The sequence below is a fragment of the Mirounga leonina genome, unplaced genomic scaffold (assembly GCF_011800145.1).
Source record: "Mirounga leonina isolate KUSES-001 unplaced genomic scaffold, KU_Mleo_1.0 Mir_127, whole genome shotgun sequence".
NCBI classification, from domain to species: Eukaryota; Metazoa; Chordata; class Mammalia; order Carnivora; family Phocidae; genus Mirounga; species Mirounga leonina.
The window spans coordinates 51,759,200-51,778,711 of NW_023270316.1; the positions used below are offsets into that span (position 1 = coordinate 51,759,200).

General features: G+C 40.5%; 2 protein-coding genes across 6 annotated transcripts in view; one reads left to right on the forward strand and one right to left on the reverse strand.

Moving 5' to 3' along the window:
• The window catches only part of MTRF1 (mitochondrial translation release factor 1), a 68,362-nt gene extending 65,779 nt beyond the window's left edge, over positions 1-2,583 (reverse strand). Inside the window, exon 1 of one of the 2 annotated variants that reach the window (XM_035003288.1) lies at positions 2,498-2,583. The gene's annotated coding sequence lies outside the window, so the exon portion shown is untranslated. Of the gene's footprint in view, positions 1-1,890; positions 2,154-2,497 lie in introns of those variants that run through there. The other variant, XM_035003289.1, reaches the window with a different exon arrangement.
• The window catches only part of NAA16 (N-alpha-acetyltransferase 16, NatA auxiliary subunit), a 64,684-nt gene continuing 47,269 nt past the window's right edge, over positions 2,098-19,512 (forward strand). For all 4 annotated transcript variants that reach the window (XR_004678907.1, XM_035003284.1, XM_035003283.1 and 1 more), the window contains exons 1-7: positions 2,098-2,385; positions 7,000-7,084; positions 8,682-8,786; positions 10,160-10,317; positions 12,562-12,696; positions 15,221-15,374; positions 19,069-19,188. Coding sequence is in view for 3 of the 4 variants with exons in the window: in XM_035003284.1 (XP_034859175.1) it covers positions 2,332-2,385; positions 7,000-7,084; positions 8,682-8,786; positions 10,160-10,317; positions 12,562-12,696; positions 15,221-15,374; positions 19,069-19,188 (811 nt within the window). In the remaining variant the exon portion in view is untranslated. The remainder of the gene's footprint in view (positions 2,386-6,999; positions 7,085-8,681; positions 8,787-10,159; positions 10,318-12,561; positions 12,697-15,220; positions 15,375-19,068; positions 19,189-19,512) is intronic.

Below are 19,512 nucleotides of genomic sequence, written 5' to 3' on the forward strand. Positions count from 1 at the left end.
GCCTCCAAAGTATTTACAGTGGGCACTATGCTTTTTTTCCACCTTTTTTTTTTTTCAATTTGTCATTTTGAAATCGGCCTTGAGGTGAGGTAGAATAGCTTGACCCGGCGGACTGAGGTACATTCCAGAAAAGTCCATGTCCAAGGAGAGTCATTGGGTGAGGACTATGGACGTGGCTGGGTATGAGGGTGCTGAGAGCGCCCTCTGCCCGGCTCTGTTGTCTAGAAGACTACCGCCAACCACTTCAGGTACAGCTCAGCTAAATTCCCATGAAGCTCTCCTTGCCAATTCCTCTCTAGTACCTTGAGGAGCCTGGGGTCTGTCCAGAACACACAGGGCCCTCTGAACCTACCCCCCTTTTAATAACAGTCCTGTCTCTATTTTATTTTTCTAATATATACATGTGTATATAAAATCTCTACATCTGACATGAGGCTCGAACTCACAACCCGAGATCAAGAGTCACATCGTCCACCGACTGAGCCAGCCCTTCCCTATTTTAAAAGACTTCTCGGCCTTTTGGCTAAGATCAAGTGTAAAAGACTCCTGTGATACCTTCTTCCATCTCCAAACAAACTCAGGCTAAAGGGAAGCCCCAATAAGCCCCAACCCAGCTCTGATTACAGCCCATTCAATGCACTTACGCTTCAATTCCTCTGTAGTCACACAAATATGACCAAATTAAGATCCGGAACATGTATAAATAAGTTTATGCACCCAATATTTACATAGTTTAATATTAATTAAACCTACATTGTATGCATGGCTGTGCTTGCCATCGATGGATATGCCTATCTTTAGTCTAGACTCACACATTTCTATCACCAGGCTACGTTTTGGGTATGACAGCGTCCCAGAGTTGGAAGGTCCTGGGTTTGAATATTGTCTCTCTCATTATTATATGGCTTGTATGAAGGGGAACCTTCGGAGGAGAAAGGGTAGGTAGACTTGGAGACTCAGTGGCCCCATAAAACCATCATAATTTTCACCACCAATGATAGGCTGTTCTGAACTGCGGGCAGTATTTTTTTGACATTTCTTTTTTTTTTTTTTAAGATGTTATTTATTTATTTGAGAGAGAGAGTGAGAGAGAGAAAGAGCACAAGAAGGGGGAGCAGGAGGGGGAGAAGCAGACTCCCCGCCGAGCAGGGAGCCCGATGCGGGACTCGATCCCGGGACTCCAGGATCATGACCTGAGCCGAAGGCAGCCGCTTAACCAACTGAGCCACCCAGGCGTCCCGATTTATAAAGTTTTTTAAAGATTTTATTTATTTATTTGACCGAGAGAGACACAGCGAGAGAGGGAACACAAGCAAGGGGAGTGGGAGAGGGAGAAGCAGGCTCCCCGCTGAGCAGGGAGCCCGATGCGGGGCTCGATCCCAGGACCCCGGGATCATGACCTGAGCCGAAGGCAGGTGCTTAACCGACTGAGCCACCCAGGCGCCCCTTTCTACACTTTTTTTTTTTTTTTAAGATTTTATTTATTTATTTGAGAGAGAGAATGAGAGACAGAGAGCATGAGAGGGAGGAGGGTCAGAGGGAGAAGCAGACTCCCCGCCGAGCAGGGAGCCCGATGCGGGACTCGATCCCGGGACTCCAGGATCATGACCTGAGCCGAAGGCAGCCGCTTAACCAACTGAGCCACCCAGGCGCCCTTTTTCTGACATTTCAAACAAGCTCTCACGTTAGTCCATTTCAAGGCCCGTCCAAGGACCACACATACGTTGTGAATCTGTCTTGGGTCCGCACTGGAAAGAGAAGGCTTTTCTCAAAGTCTAAGTGGAGGAGAAAAGAGGGAAAACAAGTTTCGTCCTGAATCAAGAATTTACTTTGAGCCCAAGCACTGTTTAAGTTCCCGCGTGGAGAGAAACCAAAAAAAGTCTGACTCACATTCTGTCGGGCCGCAAGCTTAGCAATCAGCACAGAACAATCAGTGACTTAGGAGGGGCGCCGAGGGGCCGGTGACAGAAGCGACCAGACACTCCGCACGCCGCGCTGCCAGCCGCCCGCAGTCCCCCGCCGCCTCTGGCCGCGGGGCGCCCGGCGCAGGCGCAGGCGCACACCGCCCCGCTCGAGGGGACGGGCTCCGGCTGCCATCTTGCTGCGCGCGGGAGCCGCCGCCGCTCGCCGGTCCGCAGGGCGGGAGCCGAGCGTGTCCAGTCCGGATCGCGGTCCCCTTCCACTGCCAGCCCTGCCCAGCGGCCTGCCCGGCCCCAGCTCCAGGCCATGAACTGACCCATCGCCCGCTGCCCGACTCTTAGCAGCGGCCCGCCCCGGTGCCCACCCCCGCGAAACGCAGCGCCCGGGCACCCGTCCTCCCCGCCGGCCGCGATGCCGAACGTGCAGCTGCCGCCCAAGGAGAGCAACCTTTTCAAGCGCATCTTGGTGAGTGGCCGAGGCCGCGCTCCCGACCCTGCGCGGTGCGGCGAGCGGCCCGGCGGCGGCGGCGCTCCCACCAGCCGGGCTCGGCCCGGGCCGGGCTCCGTTCTTTGTTTACCTCCGAGCCGGGGCGACCTGACCTCTCGCCTCGGCCGGCCGCCCCTCCGCGCGCTTCGTCCCTCTGCGGCCGCTCGCCGCGCCCCCGCCGCGCCCCGCAGTCCCTCTGGGCCAGGGCGCGTCGGCCCGGGGGTGAGCCCCGTGGCCTCCGCGGCTCTCTGAGGCCGGACTCGCGACCTCTGCACCCCCCCCGCCCCCATCCTCCCGTGTGTTTCTTTTCCCCTCGGCCGGGTGTTCATTCGCTGCTTCGTGCTTAACCCATTGCACAGAGCGCGCCGGTATCTGCTAAAGATGGGGCGATCGTATGGTGGAGTGGGGCTCCGACTTATACCGGTGATGGGAAAATTAAACCCTGGGAAGCCAAGCCTCCCTTCGCGAGAGACTTTGCTTGTTTTTGGTGTACTGTACTTGCCTTCTTTAAGAAGCGAATAAGCGACTTGAGCTGCATTTCCAAGTTACAAAGTCGAACACCGCTCTTGGATCGCTTTGAACTCGTTCAGGTCCTGACTCGGCAAAGTCGCGCGGACTGGCTGATTTCGCTCTGGAGGGGAGCCTTTACTTTGTTTCCAAGCAGAAACCTGAATAATGACCCGGTCGAGATGGCCGCTGCCGGCCGGGAAAGTTTTCCGTAGATTGTGTGCCAGTGTCCCCGGTGCCTTCCCTTGTTTCCCAGGTCCCGTTCTTCCAGGGAGGAGAGGCAACATGCCTTTGCTTTTCTCAGCAGGCACTGGAGACTGTGGATTTTAAACTGCTGTTGTACGTAGTGTTTTTTTCTAGTCTGTCATTTCATCTGAATATAAGCGTTTAGATTTTAGGAGTGAATTTATGATTTAGAGCTTGTGTCGGTTATATGACTGTATGCTTACCTTTTCTATAAATAAAATACTAAGTTTAGAATAGTTTTAAATGTTACCGATGGTAGGTAGGAATTCATAGCAGCTGTTCGGTTTCCAGCCAATAGAAACTTCATGCTTCTTCAAAATGTTAAAAAGATACTTAGTAGATGGGATTAACATTTTAAGTCTTAATTTTATATGGTACTTAGTGTTGAGCGAATAATGAGACAAGTTTAAAAACAAAAAAATTCTGATTAAAGCATTGTGGCAGATTGCTTCATTGGGCGTTTTGTATATTTTTTGTTATTTTAGTTTCGTTTTTTCCATACCCTTATTTTTTCACAGGGTGGATTTGGAGAAGTGAACTTTTTGCCCCCTTCAGGCTCATCTATAAGTTGTTGGTTGGATTTAAGTACATTTGGCATTATCCCTAAAGGATGACAGAACACTTATTTTCACTCTATCTGGGTATTTTCTCGTTCAAATTGTGTTATCAGTAGATTATAAAAAAACAATTACATGATTTATTATACTCTAGTTACAAAAAGTTACAGCTGCTGCTGAGTTAACTTTATCCCTAAATAAATTGGGAAATGCTAAACATGTTTTTCTCTGGGTATGTAATAATTATTATAAGGTTACATGAATTTAGGAGGGTGCTGCAAAAGTGAGTGATTTTAGCATCTCACCATAAATGTGGGTAGAATTTTGCTACAATAACTCCCTGACAAAATCTCTATTAAAATTATTTTTCAAGTTTGGTTGGTGGACCAAAGTGCTCTGCCACCAATAGTAAATTTTTTTTTTTTTAGGTTATTTTATTTTATTTTACTTGAGAGAGCTCACTCCCATGCATGAGTGCAGGAGGGGGGGTGGGGTAGAGGGAGAGGGGGATGGAGACTCCCTGCTGAGTAGGGAGCCCAAGCTGCAGGGCTCCATCCCAGGATCCTGAGATCATGACCTGAGCTGAAGGCAGATGCTTAAACAACTGAGCCACCCAGGTGCTCCCCCCGCCGAGTATTCATTTTTTTAAAAATGAACTATGAATGTACTTAAACACATCCATACAAATTTAGTAGCTAGCTTATTACATGTTCTGCACGGCTTGTACATGCCTGTCTTATTCCCCAAACTGGCTATTAGCTTTAGGTTTTGTTGAATTTTGGAGCTACTCCATGCTTTCTTTTGCCAATGAAACAACCAAACCCAGGAATGGTAAATGATTAAGTGTCTGAGGTTCTCTGGTTAGTAGCAAAGTTGAAACTAGAATCTAATTTTGTACTAAGTATATATTCCTTTAACACTTTTTTTTTAAACCTGTGTACTTGCTTGCTAGGGACAGACAACATGGTTTGAATTAGGGCTCTGATACATATTAGCTCTGTAAACTCAGTAACTGTGTGCCTCACTCTCTCCATCTGAATTGGAGAGAACCTGTATTTCATAGGCTCTCCTGGGATTTAAATAAGGCTTAAGTGAATGGTACCTGACACTAGTAATTGCTCCCCCAAAGTATTAACAATTATTATTACTACATATTGGTAGTATGATTATTAGTATTTCCAGATCACTTGGTAAGTCAGAAAAAACCCATATTTCTCTTTTTTTTTTAAAGATTTTATTTATTTATTTGACAGAGAGAGAGAGAGCACAAGCATGGGGAGCGGCAGGCAGAAGGAGAGGGAGAAGCAGGCTCCCCATTGAGCAAGGAGCCTGACGTGGGGCTCGATCCCAGGACCTGGGATCATGACCTGAGCCTAAGGCAGTCACTTAATCAACTGAGCCACCCAGACACCCCTCATATTTCTCTTCTTTTCCTGTTTGCCAGTGGTTCCTTCTGCTTGTTTTTCTTCTTGTCATTTGTCAGATGAACTCCTATAGTCAACACTATTTTTAATTTTAATTTTATTTTTAAAGATTTTATTTGAGAGAGAGAGAAAACACGAGAGAGAGTGTACAAGCAGGGGGGAGGGGCAGTGGGAGAGGGACAAGCGTAGTCCCCACTGAGCAGGGAGCCTGACATGGGGCTCCATCCCAGGACCCTGAGGTCATGACGTGAGCCGAAGGTGGACGCTTAACCGACTAAGCCACCCAGGTGACCCTTTATTTTTATTTTAAATATTTTAGGAATGGGAATATATTCAGATGATTCGAAATTCAGGTTTCTCTCCCATCCTTGTCTCCCAGCTACTAGGTTCCCTTCCCCAGATGCAACCAAGAAGCCTCAATTTAAACATTTTTTTCTATGAACTCTTTTCTAATTCTCCCCTCCACATTCCACCCCTGCTGCAAAGATTAACCACCTCCTCCTTCTTTGCTGGTACTGTTTTGCTTTAAACCTCGTAGACTATTTTTTGAGCAGTCCTAATTTGTGTAGACCCTGAGGATGCAGCAACGTTTAAAATAGACAAGATCTCTGTTCTCATGGAGCTCATACAGTCTGGTGAGGAAGATAGACACTAAGTAAGTAATCAAGTAAGAATTTCAGAGAATGATAGTGCTGTGTAGAAAATGGAATAATATGATAGAGAATATGTGTGTGGGGCGGTGGGAGGCTGGAAGTATTAGATAGAGTGGTCAGGCAGGTGATATGTGAAATTCTGCTGGTAAGGAAGATCTGGGGAAGAACATTTCAAGTAGAAGGAACACACATGCAGAGGCCCTGAGGTGGGCACAAACTTGGCATGTTGAGTACTAGAAAGAAAACCCATGGCAACATAAGAGGGAGGGTAAATAGAAGATGATGAGATGTTCTTGTGATTAGTGGCTGTGGTAGACAGGTGCTGATTACTTAGCAAGTGGTATTTAGGAAGAAAGGTGTTGCTCACACTTGTATTAGCCTAGTGATGGAAAGATCATGGTCTTTGGAATCAGACCAGAGTTTGCAAGTAGGCTGAGGTATTTATAAGCAAATTTTATGAACTCTTAAAATTTCAATTTTTGCATCTGTAGGGAGGAGGTAATGACACCTACCTTGAGGGACACCTATGAGATATATAACAAGTTTTATCTGGACACGTAGTAGTTGCTTGTGTGTGTGTGTGTATGTGTGTATGCCTTGGTTCAGTTCTTTTTTTTTTTTAAAGATTTTATTTATTTATTTGAGAGAGAGAAAATGGGAGAGAGAGAGAGAGAGAGAGCACACAAGGTGGGGGAAGGGCAGAGGGAGAAGCAGACTCCCCGCTGAGCAGGGAGCCCGATGTGGGACTAGATCCCGGGATTCCAGGATCATGACGTGAGCCGAAGGCAGTCGCTTAACCAACTGAGCCACCCAGGTGCCCTCCTTGGTTCTGTTCTTGAAGTGGCAAAGACATAATGCAGTTCCTAGTATTTTTCTGTGTTGTTATCACATATTTTTTGCTTTTGGATTTTGAATTTTAAAAGTTGTAGCAGTATTGGCTGACAATTAAATTCCCTTTTTATTAAGTGGGTTTTTTCCCCTTTTTTTCTATAAAAGTGAAAATACTCATACTAGAACAACTTGGCAAGAAGTAGGTAACAAAAATATACCTCATGTTATAAGTGATAGAAATTGATATAACACCTTCCCATCACATATGTTTTAGATCTAATTTTGGACCTTGAATTTAGAATTTATATAATGCAAAGAAAAGTTGCTCCCTATATATTCATTTTATTAAATAATTTTGTTCGTATTTCTTTACAGAAATGCTATGAACAGAAGCAGTACAAAAATGGCCTCAAGTTTTGCAAGATGATTCTTTCGAATCCAAAATTTGCTGAACATGGAGGTACTGTCTCATCTGTGAGAGACTGCTTTGGGGAAATCTAATTCCAGGATCAGACAGATAAGATTCCTAACGGTGAAAGAAGAATACTTCCCAGATTCCATGACCTTGTAGCTGTTTATTAGAACATATAAACATTTTTAGTCATGCATCATACCAGTCTTGTTCTAGGTTACCTTCCTTTTATTATGCTTAGGTGGGTGCACCATCTTCACTTTAAATGAGAAGTGGTTGGTTGATCTGTTGGGGAATAATTGGAGTATATAATAGTACTTTTAGAGACTTCGTTTCATCTATTACTTTGGGTAGAACTTAAGTTTATGCTTTTCTTATGTATGTGAAATGAAGACAATATCTGCAGTACAGAAGTAGTATGAAGATACAATCACATGTATTTTATTCTCTGGTAAATGTCATTCTTATATATCTGCTGACCTTTATGTATAAATAAATTAGATACTATTGATTTACCATTAGATTGCTTATCTTGAGTTGTTTCTCCAGCACTGGTGTTAGTAGGTCTCTATTTGCTTGTCTCATCCTTTTTCACTGGTGACTGGTGCTTGTTTGAAGGATGGGTAAGGTCAGACATGCTAGTTATGGTCCTATAGCAGAGCACCGCCAATTAGGGTCTCTGAATATTAGACATGGGTAATTCTTGAGACCATCTTATTGGGAAAGTAGGCTGACCTTGCTCAGCTTTCAGATAACATTTTAAACATTCTTTGAAGGAACTGGAAAGAAGTCTTCGGTTCATAAAATTTGAGAAACGTAAAGCCTATTTTCAAGTTTTTTCTCTACAGAACCTTTATCCACATGGCAGCTTGTAGGGAAGTTCATTGTATGAAAACAGATAAATGCAGATGTTTATAGGGGCCTGGGCTGCTGGATCACCATGTTCTGACGACCAGAGTCCACAGAGATCATTTGAAGACCTTGTTCTCGTCTAATTCTTGTGGATTTATTCAGAGAATTATTTCATTCTAAGCCATCTTTCATTAGCTGCCTCAAATATATTTTTGTGTTACCATTCCCGCAGTCCACTGTTACACTCTTGAAATGCAAACTGATGTTAATTAGCCTAACCAGAATTAGTTGGAATAAACTTATTGCCAAAAATAAAGTGTGTTCCAATATTGAATAAGCTGATTTTTACATTGTGTGCATCTCTTTGCTGAAGTAGATTGTTTTTGTGGGGTATAAATGGGATGGTGATTAGAATTGATCTTGGATGTAAGTTCTGCAGCTACTGCCATAGATTTAACACAGCAGGACGTGGGTGCCTACTGTATTACTCTTTTTCAGCAGAATAATCTCAGCCCCCTTTGTACAATCTTCTAAAGGGCAGAAGGCATCTGAGGAACTCAGTCCCAGCCTCAGGGATTTCAGAAAAGGACTCAGGCTACACTTTAATAAATACTTAAATGTAGTTTTACTTTCTGTATTTGAAGAGAAGTTCTAGTTATATGATTACAAAGATGAATAGTACAAGCCTTGGCAGATGTCATATTAAAATAGTACTAAGAGTTAAAAAAAAATAGTGCTAAGAGAATATTTTGAATTCTTTGTGTGTAAATAGAGGCTAAAAAATATTTTTCAGAGACTTTGGCTATGAAAGGATTGACACTGAACTGTTTAGGAAAAAAAGAAGAAGCGTATGAATTTGTTCGTAAAGGACTTCGTAATGATGTCAAGAGCCATGTCTGTATCCTTTTGCAATAATTGAAATTTATCATTTCATTTATTTTCCACTTAGTAGGGTTTTCTAATTCAGGAAAAAGCAGACCTTTACTCTGGAAAATTTTATATAGAAGAGAAAATGTAATGAACTCCGTGTACCATTACTCAGCTTCCATAATTACCAACATTTTGTAATAGTTTCTTCTGTTCCCTACCCCTTGTTTGTTTATTGCAGTAGTTGAAAGGGAATCCTTGTACTTTTTTACTTCAGTTGTGCTTAGTGTGAGAGAAAAGGAACTGATCTGTGACTTGAAACCCATTTTTTTCTTACATATCTGTAAACCGAGTCATACTTTCCTGTCATTCCAAATGACTTACTTGTATAGTAAAATTTGTGTTCCATAAACTTTGTTTTAGACATTTTGGAAGAAAAATTCAGAAAAAAAACCTGTTTTAAAGCAAATTTTATTTAGCATTAAGTATGATATTGGTTCTTCAGTTGGGTTTCTGTTGCACAGGGACATAGCTGTTACTTCAGTAGATACTTACTGTATTTTTCATTGGCTGGAATCTCAATTTGTAAAAAAACAAAAATACCTTTTTAAAGATAGATCATCAAAATTGATTTTCATTTCCATTTTGCCTATCTATATGCCTTTTTGCAGTCTTTTCACATGTTGCCCTTAATTTTTTACATTTCATTCATCTAGCTATTGGCCAGTATTGAACATCAATAGCCTAGGTAGTGCTTTCACATTTTTAGCTTAGGAGTCTCTCGAAATACTAAATACTTATTTCTTTATCTCAGTGCTTACCCCAGAATGAAGAGAGAGGGCATGTAAGTATGATAGGTTTTTTTTTGGCTCCAGGATATGCTGAGACTTTAATCTACAGTAAATAAAAACTTCATTTTTGTGGTTTTTAGTATCACTAGTGAATTAACTGATGATTACATGTTGTTTTAGAATTGATTGAATATAAACTAGTTTGAAGAGATAATTACAATTTCTGTATATATAGTAATGAAGAATAAGTGACTGTTGAGGTGCTGGGGTGGGAAAGTGAGGGGGTAAAGGGTAGGGAATGTGAAGAATTTTTACCGAGAATTTTCTAAGGTTATGTAAACATAATGGAAAATACCAAACATGTAAGTGGAGAGCGTAGAATGAGGCACCCCTCGTGTGCCTGTCACCCAACTTCAGTAATTTAACAGCTGTCAGTCAAGGCTAATCTGGTTTCATCTTTTACCACCCCCTCACTGTCCCCCTTTCTCTGACCCCAGATGATCTGAAATAAATCCCAGACAACTTACCACGTCATTAAGGTAAGCTTTATATTAGGCATGTAGCATAGTATATTCTAGTATCCTTGAATGTCTCTATTTCCTTAACTTAGTAGGTTGGCATGTGTATGGACTCTTGCAGCGTTCTGATAAGAAGTATGATGAAGCTATTAAGTGTTATCGAAATGCCCTCAAATTAGATAAAGATAATCTGCAAATTTTGAGGGATCTCTCTCTGTTGCAGATCCAAATGAGAGACCTTGAAGGTTATCGAGTAAGTACTTTAGTCTTAAGTGTACATGTTTTTACAACAGGCATAATTTAAAGATGTGGGGGTTCGGGTGCCTGGGTGGCTCAGATGGTTAAGCGTCTGCCTTCGGCTCAGGTCATGATCCCAGCGTCCTGGGATCGAGTCCTGCATTGGGCTCCCTGCTCCTTGGGAGCCTGCTTCTCCCTCTGCCTCTCTCTCTCTCTCTCTCCGTCTCTCATGAATAAATAAATTAAATCTTAAAAAAAAAAAAAAGATGTGGGGTTCAAAATGAGGTGAGCATAGGCTGAAATTATGTAGATTTGATTGTTCATTATCCCTTTCTCATGTTGAAGGAGCCCACCAACTCTTAACATTCCCTTTAAATAAGTTAAGTTCTTTCATTTACTGTTTACTTTTGTCTTCTACTGCCACATAAATCCTTATGCCTGGTGCCTAGATTTTTGCAGAGGTTTCAAGCATGCTGCTGAGCTTAGTAATGGTGTCATTCTTCCAGATCGTGTGGTTTTTCTTTTAGTCCAAGTGTGGGAGTTAGAATCAGTTATCTGTAGGAATGAGGCAAGGAAATTAAGAATGTTGGCAAGACAGTGCTTGCTCAAAGGGGTAGTGAACTAAATGAAGATACAAGAGCTGGCGGTTAGACGCGGAGGACCTAAGGACCCAGACGTACTGGTGGTAGCCCAGAACAAGGGTAGGAATGTCAGTGAGTAAGAGCTTTGGCCAGAGAGTTAGCTATCTGAATTTATGATTTCTGGGGGGCAGTAAGGTCTAGGGTGTGGTTGTAGGAGTGGGTCCACAAAGCAGGGCGAAGGAGATCATTAAAGATGAAGAAATCTTGGGGCGCCTGGGTGGCTCAGTTGGTTGAGCGACTGCCTTTGGCTCAGGTCATGATCCCAGGGTCCTGGGATCGAGCCCCGAGTCGGGCTTCCTGCTCAACGGGGAATCTGCTTCTCCCTCTCCTTCTGCCTGCTAGTACTCTCTCTTTGTGTCAAATAAATAAAATCTTTTTTTTTTTTTTAAAGATTTTATTTATTTATTCATGAGAGAGAGAGAGAGAGAGAGAGGCAGAGGGAGAAGCAGGCTCCCAAGGAGCAGGAAGCCCGACGCGGGACTCGATCCCAGGACCCTGAGATCATGACCTGAGCTGAAGGCAGACGCTTAACCATCAGCCACCCAGGCGCCCCATAAATAAAATCTTAAAAAAAAAAAAAGATGAAGAAATCTTGATTCTAAAGTACTAGGTTGTTGGATGGATGCTCCACAGTGTTGCACTTGTAACAGGATAGTGGCAGGATTTGGCAGAGAGAAAACAACTGACCCCGACTTCAATGAAGGAGGGAAGTGACAGAGAAGCAGTGGTGTAGAGGAGAGATGGGAGTGACACAGCTTAATGTCATATACCTGAAAGAACCAGGCACACAAAGGCAGAGGGGTGAGACTGTCTAAGCTGTTGTCTCAAAATATCTTTTTCTTAAAAGATCCAATCATGTTACTCCTTGTGGCATATAGTGTGGAAGGACTCACTTGACACCTGTTCCCACAATAGAAATGAAATGCTACATTTGCAGAACATCATTGCAGCTAGTGTTCTTCATGAGACCCTGTTCCTCCAAGCAGTTGCACGTGCCTAAAACTTGGAGGCAAATACGAGCTATGAAGAGGTGGGGGCAGTTTAGGGAGGGTGCGTTTTCTGCTGGTGAAGATATTTGGATTCTTGTGGGGCAGCTATTGTGGAATTTCTGGTGTTTTCTCCCTCATGTCATAGATAGCTGTCTTAGAGTGGCAGCAAGTGGTATTCTGTTAGAAAGGTCCAGTCTGCCTTCAGTGTCTGCCTGTGTCCGCCCTGTTTCTAGGGCCTGTTGTAACAATGTAATAAAGACATTATAATTTCATAGAGTGATTTTATAAACAGCAGAATTTAGTTGAATAAAAAGGTATCTTAGTCTCTCTTCTAAGATGCTTAGTTACCAAAAGAAATTCCCGTTACATTTTCCAAGGCAGCACAAAAGCATGGGCCCCAAGGTCAGCTTTATAGGGAGCATTACAGAGTATTCTAGAACTTAAATAATCTAACATAAAAAATACTTGTTTTATTTGGAAACTGATGTTTGTTCATGCAATTCATTAGAAAGGAATTAAAGGCATTAAATTGTTTTCTTAAAGCTCTGTGGTGAAATACAAATATTTTAGAGAAAGTTAAAGTAAAAAGAGAAAAAGACCATTTTTAATGTAATTTTATTATTTTTTTAGGAGACAAGGTATCAGCTTCTTCAGTTGCGCCCAACACAGCGTGCTTCCTGGATTGGATATGCTATTGCATACCATTTGCTAAAAGATTATGATATGGCACTAAAACTGTTGGAAGAATTTAGACAAACTCAGCAAGTAAGTACAAACTTTGTTCTGTTTCTCCTACCTGCACAAACTAAAGTAGTTGACTTCTATATTGCCCCGATTCCCAGTTGTGCATTAAAGTCTTTGGGACCTATGGGAGCACCTGGGTGGCTCAGTTGCTTAAGTGTCCGACTCTTGATTTCGGCTCAGGTCACGATCTCAGGGTCATGGGATTGAGCCCCACGTTGGGCTCTGCACTCAGCACAGAGTCTCCTTCAGATTCTCTCTCCCTCTCCCTCCTGCTCTCTCTCTCTCTCTCAAATACATAAGTAAAATCTTTAAAAAAATAAAGCCTTTGGGACCTATGGAAAAACTTGAAAAATTTTTGAAATAGTTAGAAAAATTAAAACACAGAATTCTTGATAAAAAATAAATAATATGAACATTTTTTTTTTTTTTTTTAAAGATTTTATTTATTTATTTGAGAGAGAGAATGAGAGAGAGCACATGAGAGGGGGGAGGGCCAGAGGGAGAAGCAGACTCCCTGCAGAGCAGGGAGCCCGATGCGGGACTCGATCCCGGGACTCCGGGATCATGACCTGAGCCGAAGGCAGTCGCTTAACCAACTGAGCCACCCAGGCGCCCAATATGAACATTTTTATACTCTTATTTTGACGACATTCAAATGACTAAAGAAAGAAAAGAATACATAAAAATGAAAGTAGTTTTGTGATTGTGGGAATTACTTCTCTCATATATATTGCTTTATGTTTTATATAAACATGTTAATACATTTTAATATATATGCAAAATAGAAAAATACAAAAAATATATACTGTGCATCATGACATAAATAGATATTAACGTTTTGCCACAATTTTTCCAGATTTTATTATTTTTTAAAGAAATATTACAGGGGCGCCTGGGTGGCTCAGTCGTTGGGTGTCTGCCTTCGGCTCAGGTCATGATCCCAGGGTCCTGGGATCGAGCCCCACATCGGGCTCCCTGCTTGGTGGGAGGCCTGCTTCTCCCTCTCCCACTCCCCCTGCTTGTGTTCCCTCTCTTGCTGTGTCTCTCTCTGTCAAATAAATAAATAAAATCTTAAAAAAAAAAGAGAAATATTACAGAAGTAGCTATAAGGGTCTCTCATGTCCCTAGAGGTAGCCACTATTCTGAAATGGGTATTGATTGTTCCTAGTCACCTTTACGTTATGTTTAAGTCCATAAAAGTTACAAACTATTATTTTGTGTTTTTAAAAATTGACATGGACAATATGCTTTTTTTTCATTCAACATGTCTTGAGATATATGTGTGTTGATACATGGAGGGTTAGTTTACCCATTTTTTTCTAAAGATTTTATTTATTTATTAGAGAGAGCAAGCGCACAAGAAGGGAGAAGTGGCATGCAGAGGGCGAGGGAGAAGCAGGCTCCCTGCTGAGCAGACAGCCTGACATGGAGCTCAATCCCAGGACCCTGGGATCATGACCTGAGCTGAAGGCAGATGCTTAACTGACTGAGCCACCCAGGCACCCCTATCCACTTTTTTTAAAGATTTTATTTATTTATTTGAGAGAGACAAAGAGCACGGTGGGGGGCGGGGCGCAGGGAGGGTAGAAGGAGAAGATGAAGCGACTCCCTGCTGAGCAGGGAGCCCAACAGGGGGCTCGATCCCAGGATCCCGAGATCATGACCCAAGCCTAAGGCAGCTGCTTAACCGACTGAGCCACCCAGGTACTCCAGTTTATCCATTTTTAGCTGCTGTTTGGTATTTCATTATATAAATAAGCTGTAGTTTATTAATTCCACTTTTTCCTTATGCCAATACCACACTATCTTGATTGCTGTTATTTTATAGTAAGTTTGAAATTTGAAATGCATGTCCTCCTACTTTGTTCTTTTTCAAGACTCTTTTGGCAATGCAGGGTTTCTTTTATCTCTATTTGAATTTTAGGATTAGCTTGTCAATTTCTGCAAAAAAAGCTTGCTGAGAGTTTGGTAGGGATTGCATTGAATTTGTAGATAAATTTGGAGAAAATTACTGTCAAAACAATATTGAGTATTCTGATCCATGAACATGATTTGAAATGTCTCTCCATTTACATAGGTTTTTAATATCTCTCAGCATGCTTTCAGTCTTCAATGTATAGGTCTTATTTCCTAAATTTATTCCTATATACTTTTTTCTTTTAGATGTTACTGTGAATGAAATTATTTTAGTTTTATTTTTGGGTTGTTGGTTGCTAGTATATGGCAGTATAATTGATTTTTGTATTTTGATCATGTATTCTGTCACCTGCTAAACTTTTTTATTTTAGTAGTTTTTTTGGTAGATTCTATAGAATTTTAACCATTTTCATACTTTTCTTTGAGTATAGGATTTGCTGACCTGAATCTTTACTTTGCCGTAGGCAGAAATTCCACCTTTTTGTTTGTTTTAAAGAATGTATTAGTCACTGTTCTATTTGTAATTGCTTCTTTTAGTCTGTGTGAATGACTTTTCTGAGTAAGCAATTAAAGATCTATAACTATTTTATATAATTATAATAAAATAATTTTTCTTTTTTTTTTTCAGGTTCCTCCCAACAAAATAGACTATGAATATAGTGAACTGATATTATACCAGAATCAAGTGATGAGAGAGGCAGATCTATTTCAGGAATCTTTGGAACATATAGAAGCGTATGAGAAACAAATATGTGATAAACTTTTGGTGGAAGAAATTAAAGGTAGGTTGACCTGCTTTTTCTTTTTTAGTGGTCTCAATTAAAGAAAAGAACGAAAACTATGCACTTTATTCTGTTCTAACATTTAAATAAGACTTGCTACATAATAAAAAAACATTTTTATTGTTAAGCTGTTAAGTTAATCCTCATAATAATACTATGTATGGTTATTACATCCATTTTAGAATTGAGGGCCTGAGGAACAGAGAGGTTAAGTGACTTGCCCAAAGTCATACAGCTAAGTGAGCTCGGTAGTACTAGATTTGAGTCTAGGGGTTTTGACTCCAGATTCCATTTCCTCTCCCCTCCCCCAAATATATATCCATGAAATAAGTAAATACAATGAGAATAGTAAATGATGTTACTGGGGTCATCATGAAAACAAGATTCATTTATTTTCAATATGGGCTAGGTATGAAGGCAGGATCCTGATAAATAGCTTGTTAGAAATGGGTCAAGCACATTTTTTTTTAAACAAAGTTTTGTTCATCAGTTACCATTCTCTGAGCAATACTATAATAAAATGTCTAACTAAAGTAATAATTAGTTTAGAACTAAAGTTTCAAATAGTTGCAGGACTTCTAAAGCTTAATAAAAATAATAGCTAATGTTTATTTACTTTTCCTGTGTCTCAGAGTATGGTAATTGCTTAAACTGCTTTATTTCATTTAATTTTTTAGCACTTCCAGCATAGGTAGATTATCCCCATTTTATAGTTGAGGAAACTAAAGTTTAGAGAGGTTAAGGACTTACCCAAAGTCACCCTGCCTTTTAGATGGTAGAGTTAATTTCTAAACACATCTTCCTGGCTTCAGAGCCCTTACTTTTTTTGTTTTACTATTTTATTTTATTTTATTTTTTTTAGATTTTATTTATTTATTTGTCAGAGAAAGAGAAAGAGAGAGGCATAAGTAGGGGGAGTGGCAGGCAGAGGAAGAAGCAGGCCCCTCACTGAACAAGGAGCCCAATGCAGGACTCTCTTCTAGGACTGTGGGATCATAATCTGAGCCGAAGGCAGATGCTTAACTGACTGAGCCTCCCAGGCGTCCCTATTATTTATTTATTTATTTATTAAGTAAACTCTAAACCCAACATGGGGTTTGAACGCATGACCCCAAGATCAAGAGTCACATGCTCTACCAACTGAGCCAGTCAATCACCACTTTTTTTATTTAAATAATCTTCATTTTTGTAATTTTTGGTTCATAACAAAATTGAGTGGAAGGTATAGAGATTTCACATCTACCCTCTGCTGCCACACATGCAAGCCTCCCCCCGCCCCATCAACATTCCCTACCAGAATGGTACATTCGTTGCAATTAGTGAACCCCCACATTGACAGGTAATTACCACTAAAAGTACAGTTTACATGAAGGTTCACTCTTGTCTAGGTTTTGAGAAATATATCCACCATTGTAGTGTCATATAGAGTAGTTTAACTGCTCTAAAAATCCTCTGTGCTCTGTATGTTTGTTTCTCCTTGCCCCCAGCTCCTGGCTACCACTGATCCTTTTACTGTCTCTATAGGTGTGCCTTTTCCAGAATGTCCTATAGTTGGAATCATATAGTATGTAGGTTTTTTAGATTAGCTTCTTTCACTTAGTAATTCAAGATTTCTTCATGTCTTTTCATGAGTCCTTATTTTTAACTGCTATACTCTGCTCTTCCAGTTAATGTATAGTGCTGATTTAATTTTTGGGAATAATACTAATATTGACAACACTTATTTTGTGTATTTCTTTTTATTTTTTATTTTTCCCAAGTTTTTATTTAAATTCCAGTTAGTTAATATATAGTGTAATACTAGTTTCATGTGTAGAATTTAGTGATTCAACACTCAGTGCTCATCACAAGTGCCCTCCTTAATACCCATCACCCATTTAGCCCACTCCCCACCCACCTCCCCTTCAGCAACCCTTAGTTTGTTCTCTATTGTTAAGAGTTGGCTTTGTGGTTTGCCTGTCTTTTTTTCCCCCCATGTAATCTGTTTTGTTTTTTAAATTCCACATAATGTGTGAAATCATATAGTATTTGTCTTTCTCTGACTTATTTCACTTAGTATTATACTCTCTAGCTCCAGCCATCTCATTGCAAATGACAAGATATCATTCTTTTTTTATGGCTGAGTAATATTATTTTATACACACACACACACACACTACCTCTTCTTTATCCATTCTTCAGTCTATGGATGTTTGGACTCTTTCCATAATTTGGCTATTGAACAACACTATTTTTCTTTTTTTTTTTTTTTTTAAGATTTTATTTATTTGAGAGAGAGACTGAGATAGAGCATGAGAGGGGGGAGGGTCAGAGGGAGAAGCAGACTCCCCGCTGAGCAGGGAGCCGGATGCGGGACTCGATCCCAGGACTCCAGGATCATGACCCGAGCCGAAGGCAGTCGCCCAACCAACTGAGCCACCCAGGCGCCCCTGAACAACACTATTTTTCAAACTATTGGTACAATGCGGATAAATAATTTAGTGTTCTGGTTTCTTTCTTCCAGGGGTTAAAGTGCTAACCCCTTTAAATTAATTCATTTATCACAAAATCGGACTGAGATAGTTGATATTTTATAGGTAAGTAGACATTGGAATTTTGTATGAGAAAGTAGTAAAACTGGAAATTACATCTGGTTAGTCTTCCTCTAGAGCTTGAGTAATATATATAAATAGTAAAATAATAGTATATAATAACTACTTCAATATATTGTCTCCTCCCAGATGATGAAACTTGAAATAATACATCTGAAGACATTTCAAAGGGTTATTTCTTTGAAATAGATTGTTTGGGGAAGGGGAGGTCTTAGTGATAGGAAGTTGAGATACAGCCTTTTTTGAGAATCTCCCTTTTATCTTTGATTAGATGTGTTTTCCATTATATCTGAGAAGTTTAGATACTCATTTTCCAAGCCTACTTTCTTTCTTCTTTTTTTTTTTTTTAACAATGTATTTATTTGCGAGAGAGAAAGCGTGGGCGCAGGAGCAGGGTGAGGGGGAGAGAGAGGGAGAGAATCTTCAGCAGATGCCCCGTGGGGAGTCAGGTCAGCTGCTCAACCTATTTAGCCACTCAGGCACCCCTCCCAGGCCTACTTTGAATTTGTGTGGCTTAGTAAAAGGATTTGAATCTTAGGGGTGACCCCCATGTGAACCTGGTTTGTGTGGTTTCTTGCTGTGAAGTGGTACTTAGTGTTTTTGTTTTACTGAGTTAAACTTCTCCAATTTTAGTGCCATCGAAAGGAAACTAAGAGAATTGAACGGAGAATTGTTTAATATATGAATTGATCAGAAAGAGTACATTCAAATCTAGCAGTAGGAATGTAGGGATGTTTCATTAGAATTATTTACCAGTCTGTAGAGGGAGTCTTTAACGATCTTAAGGGGTATATAAAAATGGGCACAATGCAAATATTTTTACTAAGAACTAAATATCCTATGTGTATATTTGGGGTGTAGAAGGGAGCCAGAAATGAATGTTAGTATAATAAAATGTGTAAATGAAGGTTCATTTCTGAAGACAAGCTGTGAATTAATCTGTGGTTAGTTATGTAAACTGCACAACATGCCCCAAAGGGAAGCACATACGGTTCTGTCTTTCATAAACATCTATTATACTAATAATGCTTAGTGAAATCTACGAGATCAGAAAGGCATTTAATGTTTAAGTAAAATGAATGTGAATCTAAACTTAATTTTAGGGGAAATGCTGTTGAAATTGGGAAGATTAAAAGAAGCCAGTGAAGTATTCAAAAACTTGATTGATCGGAATGCAGAAAATTGGTGTTATTATGAAGGCTTGGAAAAAGCTCTGCAACTTAGTATGTAATGATTTTTCTCCTCTACCTAATCTTAACTAGTGTTTGAAATAAATGCACAGTTGTAATAATATTTGAAGACAAATATTTTTAGCGTTAGCATTTATTTTTCCATTTAGGAAAATTATAGGTTCAACATGGCAGTGAAGAGGAATTTAGATATTTATTTATACTTAAGTGATAAATGCTCACAGATAATTTTAAATTCCTTGACCCATTAAAATGTTACCAATTTAGACTAACTAGAGAGCTGGGGAAGAAAACGAGCATTCCCTTTCTGGGAAATTTAATATTTTTTAAAGAACTAGAGGCTTGTTATCCTCAGCC